Source organism: Pseudocercospora fijiensis (assembly GCF_000340215.1).
Source record: "Pseudocercospora fijiensis CIRAD86 unplaced genomic scaffold MYCFIscaffold_12, whole genome shotgun sequence".
Taxonomy (NCBI): domain Eukaryota; kingdom Fungi; phylum Ascomycota; class Dothideomycetes; order Mycosphaerellales; family Mycosphaerellaceae; genus Pseudocercospora; species Pseudocercospora fijiensis.
The window spans coordinates 902,455-918,904 of NW_006921543.1; the positions used below are offsets into that span (position 1 = coordinate 902,455).

Genomic DNA, 16,450 nt, shown 5'->3' on the forward strand with positions numbered 1-16,450 from the left:
TACTAACTAGTTTCCTAGACGTCCTACTGCCGCCCCGACCTCCCTAGGACTCTACGTATTTAACCCTACTAGTACTATTACTCGCGATCTTACGCTAACTAAGCGTCGGTATAAGTTAATTACTAGCATTCTCGGCTAAGGCACCTCCTTCGACCGCTTTTATTAGACTAGTAATGCTATCTTCCCTCGAGTCTTCGGTTAGATATAGTCGCCTCGTAGAGCGTACCTTCCTCTTATCGTCGACCTAATATAGGAGGAGTTTTATATATTCTTTTAGTATATACGTAAACTGCCTAAGTCTAAGTAGGAAGGCCGCAATGCCCTTTAAACCTATAGAGTAAGCAACTAAATCGTCCGTTAGTATCCCGCCTTATAGCTCTTAGCCGTTACCCTTCGACCTAATTATATATACGAGCTTATCTCTGTCCCTAAGCCTACTAAGTACTTTAAGGTAGGTAAAGGCGGTTATAAGAACTGCCCTACTAAGGAGACTTCTCGTCTCGGACAAGATATAGTTAAGCTCGCAGCTAGTAAGAGTACTAGCTATCTACGTATTAAGGTTTCTCTTATATCTAAAGATAAGACCGCCTATTTAACTATTATCGAGGGTATATACGAACTAGAGGTCTTCGATAACTAGGTTAAGAAACTTATAGGCCGTAACCTAGTTCTACTAAGCAAGGTTAGTAAGCTTACTAACAAGCACCTTACTAACGACGACCTCGATTATATATTTAATAGTTAGCCTAACGAAGGCGAGGCAGCCTAGTAGATCCTTAACTCTCTAAAGGAATACGAAGTCTCTATTTAGATACTATACCTTCTATATAGTAATCTAAAGGCTAAGAGCGACCGTATATTAATCGACCTAGGCTACTCTCGCGTTATCGACGGTACTAAGATTAAAGGCTACGATAACCTAACCGTCTCTAAGGTTACTAAGGCGTACTATAATCTAACTGCTCTTCTAGGTTCGAATATCTTCGTACTATTCGCCTTCCCTACGGCTATCTTAGTTAAAGGCCTTAGTTGCATTTCCGATACCCTAGTCAGTAGAATTCTTTAGTTAAGTTACGTTATTTAGAACGAAGTTAAACAAATTGTTACAGGTAGACTCTAACTTGTATGTGATTAATGCCTAAGACATTAAGGCTTGGCGCGACGCGGCTTCTTAGCTTCGGCTTCGCGTACCTCTCTCTTCGCTCCTACGTAGACGTGCTTAATACGAGAGTTACTTACACACTCGCCGTCCCCGTGTCATTACGTCTACTACCTGAAATTAGACTGTCCCGCGAAACGCAGACAGTCGCGCTATATAAGAAGTATAGCGCCTGCCCTTGCTATAGAGGTTTAGGTTGCTTTAAGAAAGCACTGCTTTAGGAAAGCACCGGTAAACAAGCAAATAGACTTATTAGCACTCGACGATACATTTGTAGATTAGCGCGCGCGTAATCGCGAAGGTAGGCGCCCCGACCCCGACGACATGGCATTAGACCGCCCGGAAATGTTACAGATTCCCCTAGTACAGCTAGAGCCCGAGTCTCTACGCCTATAATAGCCAGAGACTCAAGCGACGGCGTCTTAGAGTTAGACGTTCGCCGAAGAGTTACAAGATTAGAAGCGCGAGCGTATGCGAAAGCGCATAGCCGAGCTTTAATAGCAACAGGCCGAAGGTAAGAGCACGGAGCCGAGCTCGAAGGCCGCCTCGAAGAAGAAGGTTACAGAAATTAGTAATAATAACAGTAAAGAAACGGACAGTAACGAAGCCAATAGAGAGTAGCGAGAGCGCGAGTCGTTAGACTTCGCGGGTTTTATTAAGCTAGAGGATCTACCGCCTACAACTAGGAAGCTATCTATACCGAACGGCAGCAACTTCCTCTCCGCTCCGAACGGCGCGCCGACGAAGCCCTCATTCGGATTACCTAGCCTAGGTAGCCTCTTCTCGAAGCTCCTACTACTAGACCTAGATCTAGAGCGCGGCCGTTAGCGTATACCGATACCGCTAACTACTAGTAACACTTAGCGACTATAGCTAGCTTCCCCCGCACGTTCTGCTCTTAATATAGAGGACACAGGAGTTATTGCTAGGGGTAACGGGTCAGATCGAGTCGTCTATAACTAGAAGGCTAGTACTAGTGCTCGTAAGGGAAATAAGCTATTACTCGAGTAGGCAATTCCGTAGGACACACGCGTAAACGGCCGACTAGTTTACTGTTATAAGAAGATGCATTTTATAGGCATTACGGACGAGGAAGACCTACGTAGGCGAGTCAACCTTGTACTAGCCAAGTTTCTAGACACCCTCGATTGCGCAACGTAGAAGTTCTAAGAAGAAGTTCTTCGCGCCTAATATTATATAGATAAGGTAGATAAGCTCGAAGGAAAGGTAGAAGATTTAGACACCTAGCTATATAAAGCAAAGGAAGCACAGTATTAGGCAGAGCTAGGTACTACTTATAAACTATAGGATGTGCAGGCCTAGTTACGCAAGTACGAGGCTTTACTATAGCAAGCTCTACAAGGAATTGCCTAGGGCAAGCAAGAGCGCAAGACCTAGAAGTAGAAGGTTGCCGAACTTGAGAAAAAGATTGCCGACCTTAAGAAGACTAATACCGCTCTTAAAGTTCGTATAGCGGAGTTGGAAGCAGATTTGAATGTTGCTTAGCATACGGCTACGAATCGCACGCCTAGGATGCCGAAGCGAACAAAGCCGGTACCGAAAGACCTTTATAATAAGCTTTAGTAGCTACTCAACTAGCGTACTAATAACGAAGACGCCGAAGATAATCTCGAAGTTATACAGTACTACTCTACTAGGCAACAGCCGGGTACTCGGTTCGACTTAACTACTAGGACAGTCCCTACGAAGACAAGCAACAACACTCCGTTATTCTTACGGACTAGTACGAGAAATCGATTAATAAGTCGCAGCCGCCGATAGATTATTCCTATGTAACTATAAGAAGACTTATCGTCGGACGATAGGGTAGCTATTACGAAGGCTAGCCGCAAAGCTAAGACTAAGGGCCCGAAACTACTACTAGAATTCTCCGCTAAGTTCGAGAAGAACGATATGCCGTTCGCGGAGTAGAAGCAAAAGATAACTATATATATAAAGATAGACCGCTACACTCCCGATAAGGACAAGATGCTAATATATATTAACAATACGATAGCGAACGCGTATTCCGATCTCTTCCTAATCGTCGAAACCTTCTAGACTTAGGGAGGGGTACTCGAGTATATAGAAGACCGCTAGGGCAATCGACACCTAAAGAAGCAGAAGCGATAGGAGTTTCGCGATCTACGCTAGGGTACTAACGAGACTTTCGATTACTTCTAGCCTAAGTTTATTTATTATAAGCTATACCTTAAGGAAGAAGATAACGACTTAGTCGACGAACTCTAAATAAAGTTATCCGACCCGTATAAGAAGGCTATCCTCTCTACTAAATTTACTAAGCTTAGCGCGATAAAGGATGCGCTCCGCACTATTAACAACAATATAGCTAGCGAGAAGTATAACAAGTCGGTTTAACCTTAAGCTAGTAGCAGCGGTAGAGGCGGTCGTAGCAACCGTACCTAGGCCGCTAACAATTAGAACCCGTCCGCCTTAGGCGACGCGTAGAAGCCTAAGCTAGCACGTACTCGTAAAGATATAAATCGTATCCTCTAAGAAGACTATAACTAGCCCGTTAATAGATATAGTTTCCGGGAGGTTACGTAAGCGGAATAGGATCTGCTAATAGACTAGCAGATTTGCTATACTTATAAGCAGAAGGGTTATAAGCGTATAGCTCGCGAGTGCCTACTCGATTAATACCGCAAATCCGCTCGTCGCAATAAGGCAGCTACGGTAGCTATAACGAGCGTAGAGCTTCTAGCGAACACTAAGGCGGGAAAAGTCTAACCTCTAGTCGTAAGTATAACGACGAGGAGGTAACGGCTTTGCCTATTCGTATACTAGGAAAGGACCTACCGGATAGAGCGCTACGTAGGACGCACTCTCCGCCGAAACAAGCTGTTATAGCTCTAGCCGATATGCTAGAGGTTGTTAACCTAGTAGCTATATATGTTAATATAGCCCGTATGCCTACTATCGAGTAATATATAGTAGTTTATAGGACAGTAGGCGACAAGTTAGTCTCCGCACTTATTAATATTAGCTGCGTCTTAACGTTCTCGTACTATAGGTTCGCTAGGCAGTACTAGACGCGTACTCGACTACCGTAGGCGATAGGCGTACGCGACTATAAGGACTACTACGGAGGTTAGATCGAGGAAGTCTTTTATACCGACTTAGACCTTAACGGATATAAGAAGAGCCTTAACTGCTTTGTTACGGATACCGGCCCTTATAACTTTATGCTCGGGCTAGATTAGTAGAGACGCTACTTACTAACTATCGATATAGACAAGGGCATCGTTACCCTTAGCAATAGCACCGAGTTAAAATGTTAGGTTAAGAATGGTTCTCGCCTAGCAGTGCCTAAACTCGCTAAGTCCGCTAATATTAGCGCGATAACGATTAGCGAAGCTACGTATTTAGATAAGGAAGAGGAAGGATATCTAGTTTACGAGATTACCGATAGCACCCTCTCCGAGGAAGAGGCCGTTACGGTCGCTGCCCTCTACATCTATGCGATGTTACTAGAAGATAAGGAGATTTACTTCCGTAGCAAGCTACCCGTCGACGAGGAGAAGGCTAAGGAGCTCCTCCCTTCTAAATTCGAAGAGTATTAGGACGTCTTCTAGTAGGCGCGTATAAGGAAGCTCCCTCTATATCGAGAAGGTATTAACCTTGCTATTAATTTCAAACCGGATGCTAAGCTGCCGATTAATCGACTACGGCCGATAAATCCGGAGGAGAACGAGGTAATTAAGAAGCACGTAGATAACCTTCTTGCGAACAGCTAAGCTAGACGCTATATTAGCTCTCGAGTTGCTTTACTATACTTAATTATCCGCAAACTAGGTAGAGGTCTAAGAGTATGCGTAGATTACCGTACTATTAACGAGATTACGGTAAAGAATAGATACCCGATCCCTTAAATACGCGAGACACTAACTAAGCTATGTCGTGCTAACTAGTTTACGGTACTCGACATTATCGCCGCCTTTAACCGAATTCGTATCCGCGAAGGCGACGAATAGAAGACAGTATTTAGCATACGATACGGAACCTTCGAGTACTTAGTAGTTCCTTTTAGACTATGCAATGCACTAGTAGCTTTTCAGAGCTATATTAATACTGTACTGTACGACTTTCTAGACCGGTTTTGCTCCGCCTATCTCGATAACACTGTCGTATTTACGGAAGGCGAGCGCGAGCTATATATCGAGTATATTAAGGCAGTGTTATAGAAGTTTCGGGAGTATAAGCTACTAGTAGACATTTAGAAGAGCAAGTTCTTTGCTAAGGAGATTAAGTATCTCGGCATTATTATTACTCCTAGCGGCATTAAGATAGACTAAGCTAAAGTAGAGGCAATCCTAGCGTAAGAGGTTCCGAAGAATGTTAAGGACGTACTCGCATTCCTCGGCCTCGCTAACTTCTATCGACGCTTTATCTAGTAGTTCTTAGCGATCGCATTGCTATTAACGAATCTAACTAAGGGTACGAACATTAAGGACCGGAGGCTGCGCCCGGTGTAGCAATAGACGCCTAAGTGCTAGTAGGCTTTCGACAAGCTAAAAGAAGCCTTTATAAAGGCCCCTCTACTAAGGTACTACGACCTAGATCGACCTTGTACGGTATAGACTAATGCCTCCGACCGTGTTACTAGAGGTATTCTTTCTTAACCAGATAATATAGGAGTGCTATACCTAGTAGCTTTCTACTCTACGAAGATAAACCCTGCCGAGTGTAACTACGAAATCTATAATAAGGAATTAATAGCTATCGTTAAAGCTTTCGAGGAATGGCGCCCTAAGCTAATAGGTACGGCGGATCTAGTATAAGTATACTTAGATTACCGGACATTGGAATATTTTATAACTACGAAATAGCTTAACAGACGACAAGCCCGCTAGAGCGAGTTCTTATCCGCCTTTGACTTCAAAATCGACTACCGCCCTAGTAAGGATAACGTAGTCGCCGATGCTCTAACGAGGCGATCTTAAGATTAAGATAGAGCGGCGGATGTGGCTAATCGCTAGCAGACTATCCTTAAGGATAGGAATGTAACTGACGCCGTTCGCTCTGCCCTATAAGTAGCAAGTTTACAGGTTGATAATCTAACTATAGCAGCTAGAGATCAGTACTAGCTCGCTTTAGCGGTCCTATAGGTTATTAAGGTCGAGGGACAACAACCTTCTAAGGAACTAATCTAGAAGGCGTATAAATACGACGAAGTCTCGCGAGCTATCTAGTACGCATAGAACGCGAATGCACTACGGCTAAAGAAGACTAAGCTAGATACACGCATCTTAGTCGTTAACTGTAGCATTAATGATAATAGAACTATTAGGGTTAAAGGGAAGATCTACGTGCCTAACGAAGACGGGCTACGTGCTAAAGTTATACGCGTGCACTATAATTATTCTATAGGAGGGCATCTAGGCCTAGAGCGAAGGGGGGGAGGGGTTTCAAGAGAGTTCTACTAGCCTAGGATATATAACGACGTACGACGATATGTATATATATGCTATAGCTGCAAGCGGGTTAAGGCATAGCATAATGCGTTCTAGGGCAATCTAAGATAGCTGCCGCTTCCTAGTAGATCGTATCGGGAGATTACGATAGATTATATAGTTAAGCTGCCGCCCTTAGTCTCTCGCCTAGATAGCAATACGTACTAGTATGTTCTTACTATTATATGCCGATTAATAAAGCGAAAGCACTTCCTGCTAGCTAAGGACCTTACTACCGAATATGCTACTAACCTATACTACTAGCATATCTAGAAAGATTAAGGATTCTCCGAGGTTATATACTTAGACCGTAGGTCGCAGTAGATGTCGGCGTTCTTTAGGCGTCTCTAAGCCAACATCGGTACTAAATAGCGCGTATCTACTGCTTTCTATCCGTAGACAGATAGCTAGTTAGAGAACACTAACAAGGAGATAGAACAGCTATTACGAGTATACGTCAACTATATACAGGATAATTAGGTCAACTAGCTACCGAGCTACGAGTTTGCCGCTAACAGTGTACAGTCTAGTGCGACTAGTGTTTTACCCTTCTTTGCGACGCTTAGCCGCTACCCGCGTTCCCGCGCTAAGCCTCTAAAGCTCGACCTACCCTCTAGTCCAACTACGAGCGTACAACTTAGAGCAGATAAATTCGCAATATAGATAGAACTTCTAACATAGTACTGCATTACGTAAATACGCTACGCATAAGCGCGCACTAAGTCTGCAGCGTCCGGAAGGCATCTAGCGCGCGAACATCGAGTTAGCGATAAGGTATAGTTAGATATACGCGATATTCTAACGAAGCGGCCTAGCAAGAAACTTGACTATAAGCACTACGGCCCTTTTAAGGTTATTCGAGTTATTACGCCGGACGTCTATTAGCTCGAACTGCCCCTAACTATACGTATTACCGACCGCTTTTATATAAGCAAGTTGCGCTTAGCAGTCGATAAGCGCCCGTTTCCGAACTAGGTCGACACCGAGCCGCCGCTAGAGGCCGACGAATTAGGCCGACAGAACTAGGAGGTAGATAAGGTTGTCGCTAGTCGATAGAAGAACAAGCGCTCTAAGAAGGAGGTAATCTACACTGTTAAGTAGATCGGCAGCGGAGAGTATACCGACAACGAGTACGAGCTAGACCTAAAGGATACTACTAAATACGCTATTGCGGATTGGCACTATAACAATCCTCGTATAGATAGTCCTCCGAAGGGATAGAGTGCTCCGGAAGATTAGATACCGAATGAGCCTATTAAGCGTACGCCTATACCGACACGCCTTATACGATCTCGGTTAGTAGTATAGGATGTTAACTACACGGCCGAAGTGTTAAACTATCGCCGGCACGGCCCCTTATTGCCGTTTAGAAACACGTATATAAGGGCACCGACTGCGAGATCTATATATACCGCTCGAGTACTATTAGTATAAGGACCTTGCCGCTACCGTTGTCGCTATTAATAGCCTCTGTTACTACGAGGCAACCGACACTTAGTTCGACGATTTGTATTAATAAAGGATTATCGTGTTTGTTGTTTGTTTTAGCGATTATTATACTAGCGCTTGTAGGCGCAGAGCGTATTTAGAAGGGGGGGGGTAGTGTTACGGGTAGACCCTAACTTATATATAATTGATGCCTAAGACATCAAGGCTTAGCGCGACGCGGCTTCTTAGCTTCGGCTTCGCGTACCTCTCTCTTCGCTCCTACGTAGACGTGCTTAATACGAGAGTTACTTATATACTCGCCGTCCCTATATTACAAATCCTCTAGTTTAGTAAGGAAGAGCTTAGGGACTATCTATACGAGTAGGAGAAGGCTATATAGGACAAGGCTACTAACCTCCTCGTTAATTAGGCTTACTACGAGGCCGAATACTTTAGTACTAATAGCTTTAATACCTATAGAGGAGTTTAGGAGGATCGACTAGCTAATAAGGTTATTACTAGTAAGGATTACGGTATATTAAAGCAATAGTAGAGCGTAGTAGATTAGTTACTTAGGAAGTTGTTTCTATATATTACTAGAATCTAGGAATAATGCTACTCCGGGGGTGTTATTACAGAGTTTCTAAAAATAGCCTTAGCTAATATACCTAAGATAACTGCATAACTGTTTGTTTCTTTCGAGCGCGCAATGTAAAACGTATCTAGTTAGATATAAAGAAAGGGAGGGATATTAGCTAGTAACCGGCCCTATACCTATAGGCTAGTTTAGAGCCTATATAAGAGGCCTCCTTCGGTATAGTAGACAGATTATTAACCTCGTATAGTACATTGTTTATATTACACTTCTATAATGCCTATATTGCAGGGCTCTAGTTACTAGTCTAAGCGATAGTCTCGTTATACTATTATACTAAATATAGCTGCCTATATTGCTATAGGTTATATTACCCTCGGTTGCCTATACTATTACTACTAGTAGTAGTAGTAGTGTTAGTTTCCGTCCTTTAATAGTATACTACTAACTTCTATCCTCGAGGGTCTAGTTCGAAGTACTTTATATAAAGCGCCTATTTATAAAGAGCTCGGTACTTTAATTTAGAGTAACTTCCTACCGAATCTAAGGGAACTCTCTCTCTAATAGCCGCTTAAGAGTATACTCTTAATTTCTGTTCTCGAGGATCTAATATAGCTCTAGCCCTAAGACTCCCGATTCGCGGTAAAAGCCTTCGCTTTTAAGTTTAGGGGCATGAGTTAATCAGGACATGTTCGTGGAGAGCTCGATCCTGTACTTGAAGAGGACATTTCGTACCGAATCTGAGAGAATTCTCTAGGCTATGCCATCAACTATCGCACTCAACAACTCAGCCGTGTTCTCAGTCCGTGAAGTGGTCACTGTTCTTCGAATCAACACACCTAGATTCTCTCCTCAAGGCGATTGAGACCATGCTGTCAATTGCCGTTCTGATATGCTTCATGACTGTCCACAGACTGTGGAGCAAATGCTAGCAAGATAGCGCGCCGTCCACAGGAACAAAGTCTTCTGTCACGCCATCTCTTCTTTTCTACCCGTCTGAGACTATACCACTGACCACCTTTCTCCACGGCTGAACCATGTCCATAGACTCGGAAGCAGCTGTCGGTGAGAACTTGGCACACACACATCAGCATGATCTTATTCTCCCCTAGCAGCTCGAGACTCAACCATTGACCACCGTTCTCGGCGGCTCAATTCTGCAGCTGCTGGTGAGAACCTGTCATATATATCTTACGTCAACATGATCTTCTTCTCCCTTGGCAGCTCAAGACTTTGCCAATGATTTCCGCTTCCGATAGAAAATTCCAATTCGCACATTGTGAAGCAGCTGCACGCCATTCAAATCAGCACAGTATTCCCACGAACATTCAGGCATTATGCATGAAGTAGAACCGATCACAAAGACTTGATAACCCCCTCTCAATTTCTCATACACAAATACATTCTTAGAATACATTGCTTCATCTCATACCTCATACCTCACATCTTATCATTTCTGTCCACCTGGAATCCGCTTATTGACTTGTCCGTCGGCAAACTTGTTGATCTTGTCGTCGTACTTATCACCGAGGCCGGCACGGTCAGTGGCGGAGTCAACTTCTGTATGTTGTGTGTTAGTCAGTGCTGTTTCAGAAGAGGAGGAAATGCTTACGCTTGTGGACTTGACTATTAACGCCCTTCTCAATTCCAGATGGCTGATTACCAGAAGCGCCGCCAGAGCCGCCGCTCGAGACTTTGTCCTTGACCTTGTCCATGAGTCCAGACATGTTGATGATGTAAGTTTTTGTTTTGTGGTGTTTGGGATGTGTTGTTGTTGTTGTTACTTGCTTGGTCTGAATATGAAGAGGATAACTCGTTCATATATACCTACTGGAGCAACAACTTCAACGTCATTCCCCAATGCCTTCGATAGTGCTGCCAACTCGGTGCCTTGTTATGCCAACTTCAGATCTTGGAACGTGGCCACGCTAAACGATTCATCTCCAAAGAGAACAACCTTGGAAGCATGATTGCGTGCTGCCACGCGTTGGGAGGTGTGGATCTTCAGGGCAGGAGGCATAATGACGATGCGTGACCCACATGCGAGGTACAGGTACAGCTTTGGAGCTGAGCTGAGTCGGCGCGGAGCTGGTCAGGCTGAAATGATACGTCAATGGCAACATTGCGAGCTGTCGTGATCGGCAAACAGTCAGAGCATCAAGGGCCATTGGCTGTGATGTTGTTGTAGTCTCTTCCGTCGAAGCAACGTCATCGCCAGGTTGTTGTAGAGTCTGAGACTGCCTGCGTAGTTCTGGTCACATCCTTCGCTGCTTTTGCCAAGCATTTGCTTTGTCATCTCGATCCATACTTGGCTCGCTTTTCAAGTGCTCGACGACTCTCGACGAGACAAGTGCCAAACGATTCAAATAAGTCTCATTAGAGCGTACTGAAGCCTCATTGATTAGCCCGAACATTGTAACGGCTTTGCCTTGCGATGCAGTGTGACAAGTCCTGGAATCGATGCCAGACCGAACAGCGAGACGAGAATTGAGCCATACGAGATTCTATCCAACAATTCATTGCTTGAGGACATGTACCGCCTTGACGGTATGACTGGGCGGCTGTCGCGGTTGCTTTCCAGGGCATGTCGTACTGGCCTCGCAACGGTAGTCTGGCGGGCGTTCTTACTTGTTGCGCGCGAATCCATGCTTCGATTGACAAGTTCGACCAGACATTCGCTGAAGCAGAGAAGTCACTGGCGGGAGTAAGACCTCGAAGCCACTTCCACCTGTCTTCCATGTCAACACAGCACGCAGCATAGACTCTCCAGCACTCTGGGATCATGGCGAGTAAGCCGCAGGACAAGGCGAATGCGCCGCGGGACCTGGACGACACGCCGCAATACAAGGCGGACACGCTACAGTACGTCTTTCAGGTCGACAGCAATCCATTCTGGCCATTGATCAACCAGTTCCTCCGCATGCCGGAGTGGGACATACCCGAGAAGATTACAGCCGCCTTCAATGACTACGAGAATCCAGCAGTAGTTCTGGCTGAACTGTGGGAAGCTTTCTTCGTCGCTGTTGCGACAAGTGGTGATCACAGATACCACCTCGGTCTTCTTGGCTGGCTTCGCAAGCAGGCCACGATATCGTCATCCGAGAGCTGGAGGTCGGAGAGCGCCAACGAACTGAGCAGGTATCCTCCGCACGATGGAACGCTGAATTGGTAAGTGGCCGGACGACATGGCATGTTGGAGACATGTATGTTGAAAGTTCACAGGTCTTTTCTGCCAGGTATCGTCGAAACATGGCAAAGAATGGACGGCGCTCTTTTGAGTCGCCGACACTCATTTAGTCCTCAATCAGACAGACCAAAGGATCCGTTCTCAATGGTGGCCATGATTCGAGGAGCAGAAGAAAGAGGCACCACAGAATATTTCTGTTTTATAAGCTTCTCGGCTTATTGCCTCCACGAAACATCGATGAACAAATTCCCGCGTGTTTCCCATCCGGTCAATGTTTTGTACGCTTGCAAGGCTGGTCTGGAGCGACGCGTACCGGATGACTCTCATCAATACCGCTTGTGGTCGATCGATGTCCTTATCGCAACGGAGTGGCTCAGAGCTGCCGGTTGGGTGCTCTGGAAAGTCGGAGACGCAGGCATCAGAAAGGACCACGCTGCAGCTCTGGCAGCAGATACTCCCTTGTGGAAAGGCGGAGATGCCTTGACGCCGGCACGCTGGGCACTCTGGGCGAAGCAGTTGAAAGTCGCAGACGTGTCAATGATGTGCATGAGTACTCGAGTCTCTATCATCCGGGCATACAAGGAAATCGAAATGTGGCTCCGGATGGACACAGCATAATTATCCCGAGCATCGGATTTGGAGATGGGAGCAGTTCTGGGGCATATTGGTAGCGCCGCAGTGGTGCACTCATGGAATTTGGCAGACCTTTGTTGCGCAAGAAGTTTGAAAGTATGTTGTTTTGGTCGGTTGCAAAGGAATAGTGTTTGCAGAACAGGGTGGGAAGTACTGTACAGTAGTTGGATACAGTCAGTATACTGTATATGGCTCTTGCAAACAAACGCTGGGAAGTTTTCCCCACGACATTTGGCCAAGTTCATCAAACCTCCTCTCAGCGCCCAACGCGTGCCAGTCTTCATCACTCACACATCTACAGCAGGCAATGATGGACATCCATTGCAGAGACGAACTGGCTTGGCGGGATGCTTTGCGCGAGGCTGACATGTGAAAACGCCGATTCTCGCGTGTCGCTGTCGCTGTCTGCCCAGCGGCGATGGCGTGCTCGATGTTGACCCACTCGCCATCGCCAATTTTTCATCGCCATCGCCGCCGCCATCGCCATCAATTCATCAGTCCACCGATACTGGCCGCATGTAGGCTAAATGATCAAGTATACTATAACACATGCTAAGTCTCTTCCACATTATTCATTCATCTCCTCACAACCCCAACATCTCGACATCCCACTCACACCCTGGCCCGGACCATCACCACCACCACCATGGCCTCCTCCTCCTCAGACGACGCCATCCCCCCACCCCCATCCAAGAAACCCTCCATCTTCCGCTCCGTCCCCTTCCAAATCCTCGTAGCATGCGGCGTATCCTTCACCGCCCCAGGAATGTGGGACGCTCTGGGCGGCCTCGGAGCCGGCGGCGCAGCCCTCCCCTACGCCGTCTCAGCAGCCAACGCACTAGTGTACGGCCTCTTCGCCGTCGTCTGCGTTCTCGCCGGCGCAATAAACAACCGCATCGGCCTCAAGTACGGCCTCGCCCTCGGCTCCCTCGGCTACCCCCTCTACGGCGCAGGCCTGTACACCAACAACGTCAACACAAACACCTGGTTCATGCTCTTGGGGTCCGCGATCTGCGGGATCTCCGCGGGCTTTTTCTGGGCGGCGGAAGCGGCGATCATCATCGGATTCCCGGCACCTGGCGATCGAGGCTTTTATCTTGCGGTCTGGCAGACGGCGAAAGCGGCAGGGCCTATTGTGGGCGGGGCGATCAATTTGGGATTGAATGTTAAGACGGATACGAAGGGGAGTGTTTCGAGTACGACGTATTTGGTTTTTATCGGGATCATGTGTCTGGGGTTACCCATCGCGTTGTGTTTATCTCCTGCGCGGAAAGTGTGGAGGAGAGATGGGACGAAGATTCTTACTCGGATGAACGAGAGCTGGGGCGAAGAATTTCTCGCGGTGGGGAGACTTTTGGTGAGTCGAAGGATTTTGTTATTGCTGCCGGCGTTTTTCATCAGCTATTTTTATAATGGCTTTGTGAGTACCTGGCTCACGACGTATTTTACCGTGCGGGCGAGGGCGTTTTCGAGCTTTCTTACGAACTTTGCGGGGATTTTCAGTTCGTTTATCATTGCGGCGCTTTTGGATAATCAGAAGGTTGCGATGAATTTGAGGGCGAAGATTGGGTTTGTTGCGATTGTTACGGTTTTGATCGGGACGTGGGTTTGGGCGACGATTCTTCAGAAGCAGTTTTATGATGCGGGCGAGGCGCCGGTCTGGGACTTGTTCAAGGGAGGGTTTGGGAAAAGCTATGCTTTGGTTTTCTTTGTGAGTAAATTACGGCCTCGATTCACCTGCTTTCCTCCACTAACACTCCCATCTTCACCTCAGTGGCAATTCGGAGGCCAAGCATTCCAGCAATTCCTCTACTGGCTCGTGGGACAGTATGCCACCGACCTCAGCGATCTCAGCCATCATACCGGGATTTTAAGAGGCACCGAGGCGCTCGGACAGACTGTTGCTTGGGCCATGCAATCTGAAGGCAATGCGAACCATTTTGTCAGCATTGGTTTGAATTTTGGCCTCACTGTGCTTTGCATCTTTCCTACCTGGATCGTGCTGTCGGAGTTAAGGGAAAGTCATGAGGTGGAGGTGCATGAGAGCATTGAGGATCATGGTGGCGATGATGTGGAGGCTGTGAAAGGAACCTCGAGGGCCAGGGCTTCTTAAACCATCACACATCGCTTCATCTCCGCCATCACCAGTGCGTCGGGTTTTCTCATCGTCAAAGATCACGTTCTTTCGTCGAGCTCGATCGCGGCTGGCTGGCTGGCTCGTTTCGACGTCTGGCATATCACAAAGTATACTGGAAACCTGCCAGTCCCTCAGTCCCGCCGAGTCCCGCCCTCTTGTTTGCCTTCACGAACGACAAATCTAGCAACAGGATGATGACGAGACTCAGCACCATAGCTCCAATGCACAGCCCATACCCATGGTAGAAGTGCGGCCTGTCATACATCCTGAAAGCAAAAGCGCCCACCAGCCCTCCCGTAGCCCCGGCTCCGATGCTGAAAGCTGATACCAGAGCTCGTCTCCATTGCCCTCTGATGTTGTTTGCTTGCCAGGTGAGGATGGCAGGGACATTGGCGCAATTCGGGAGGACGGCGAAAAAGACGCCAATATACTGGGTGATGTTGTTGGTAGCGAACGCCATCATGCTTAGACCTGTTCGAGTGTTAGCGAAAGCCTCGGTGGTACAAGGGTGTGCACGCACCGACAATGGTCCAGCAGTAATTTGCTATCAAGAATGGTGATCGAAGCTTCGTCTTGTCTGAGAAATGAGCAGACACACGGCCGACAATTGCTCCGAAGATGTAAGGTGGTGCAGTGAGTGCCATCGCTTTGGGAGGGAACGTGAAGTTCATGTCCTCGATCATCATGATAGGCAGTGCGAAGGCTACGGCATAGCCAACAAAGGCACTCAATCCGTGAAGTGCTGCGAATGACCAGATTTTGAGGTCCCAAATATGTTTCAAGTAGTCGCTGACGATAAATCTGGCAAGACTTGTAAGCACAAAAGTTTCTTATCAACAAAGCTGGGACTTGACACGAACGGTGTAGGTAACACGTCCTCGCGATCGCGATCGATGCGCTCCACGACCCAGGTGGCTTCCTCTTTTGTCAAGAACTTGACATATGAACGCGCGCCTTGCACGATCTTCTCCGGGAAGTCGACTATCAGAAAGAAGGCTACCATGCTGGTGAGACAGGTCACGCCGCCGTTTAACAGGAATATCCATCTATCTCACATCAGCTGAGCCCTGCAGACTTTCTTGCTCGAACAATGTTACCTCCAGCCAGCAAGGCCTGGCCCATACTCTGCATTAGGATTGGAAACGGGCGCGGTAGCGTTGGGAGGAGGGCTGTAGGCGGGATAGCCAAAAGCTACGTTCTTGTAGTGAACACCCCACCAATCTGGTCCATGTCCGAGACCTTCCAGTCTCCAGACGCCGGCAGCATTCAGACCGCTCAGAGATGCCGGTATGAGGCCAATCAGGAAGAAATCCGCGTTTGCTTTGGCCAGATCATATCGAGGAAACCAGCATTGCAGCAGATACATGCAACCTGGGAAGAGGCTGCGACGGAGCGGAGTCAGTGACCGAGGATGGTTAGGGGCGCGGCGCGCAAGTAGCAATACTCACCCAGCTTCCCAAACACCAAGCATGAGACGCAGGACGAGCAACTGTGTCCAAGACTTCACGAAACCGGAGGCAGTTGTGGTAATTCCCCAGAGAAATGTGGTCGTCGTAAGGAATGTGCGAGGCCCGAGTTTTCGTAGTACCACAGTTGAAGGGAGAAGCAAGAGAAGGTAGGGTACAAAGAGCATGGCGTTGAGAATGTTGTAACGTTGGCCGCTTAATTGTAGGTCTCTCCCCATGCCGGCAATCAATGCAATGCCCATAGTCGTTCTATCGATCAAGGACAGCGAGTACATCGCTCCCAAAAGTATGACGACTCTTCGAGCGATGCATTTCCTGATGTACTTCTGGTCATGTTTACTGAAAGAGTTCGATAGGGAGTTCCAACCTGT

The 16,450-nt window shown here is 47.1% G+C and overlaps 4 protein-coding genes across 4 annotated transcripts; 2 read left to right on the forward strand and 2 right to left on the reverse strand.

Annotated features, from left to right (window-relative positions):
• Positions 1–9,333: 9,333 nt before the first annotated feature.
• MYCFIDRAFT_179938 (uncharacterized protein) lies at positions 9,334–10,383 on the reverse strand (the record flags this gene model as incomplete). The annotated part of the gene is made up of 11 exons (XM_007933929.1): positions 9,334–9,407; positions 9,436–9,454; positions 9,492–9,528; positions 9,561–9,570; positions 9,609–9,728; positions 9,785–9,822; positions 9,852–9,880; positions 9,933–10,033; positions 10,072–10,095; positions 10,121–10,240; positions 10,269–10,383. The coding sequence occupies 11 exons, from the start codon at positions 10,381–10,383 to the stop codon at positions 9,334–9,336; spliced, it is 687 nt and encodes a 228-aa protein (XP_007932120.1).
• A 1,055-nt stretch (positions 10,384–11,438) lies between these two features.
• Positions 11,439–12,461, forward strand: MYCFIDRAFT_83298 (uncharacterized protein; the record flags this gene model as incomplete). The annotated part of the gene is made up of 2 exons (XM_007933930.1): positions 11,439–11,824; positions 11,879–12,461. 2 exons carry the CDS (start codon positions 11,439–11,441, stop codon positions 12,459–12,461), a joined length of 969 nt encoding a protein of 322 aa, XP_007932121.1.
• A 534-nt stretch (positions 12,462–12,995) lies between these two features.
• On the forward strand, positions 12,996–14,856 carry MYCFIDRAFT_168811 (uncharacterized protein). Its single transcript, XM_007933931.1, has 2 exons — positions 12,996–14,187; positions 14,251–14,856. Exons 1-2 carry the CDS (start codon positions 13,123–13,125, stop codon positions 14,587–14,589), a joined length of 1,404 nt encoding a protein of 467 aa, XP_007932122.1. The 5' UTR covers positions 12,996–13,122; the 3' UTR covers positions 14,590–14,856.
• On the reverse strand, positions 14,714–16,447 carry MYCFIDRAFT_117368 (uncharacterized protein; the record flags this gene model as incomplete). The annotated part of the gene is made up of 5 exons (XM_007933932.2): positions 14,714–15,084; positions 15,134–15,414; positions 15,474–15,659; positions 15,711–15,995; positions 16,062–16,447. Coding segments are annotated over 5 exons (1,509 nt in total), but the record flags the coding sequence as incomplete, so codon positions are not given.
• Positions 16,448–16,450: the final 3 nt, after the last annotated feature.

Excerpts from the sequence above, each read along its gene's own strand:
- MYCFIDRAFT_168811 (XM_007933931.1), top strand. The coding sequence starts at position 13,123 with ATGGCCTCCTCCTCCTCAGACGACGCCATCCCCCCACCCCCATCCAAG. Across the intron at positions 14,188-14,250 it reads GCTATGCTTTGGTTTTCTTT|TGGCAATTCGGAGGCCAAGC; the intron begins GTGAGTAAATTA and ends TCTTCACCTCAG.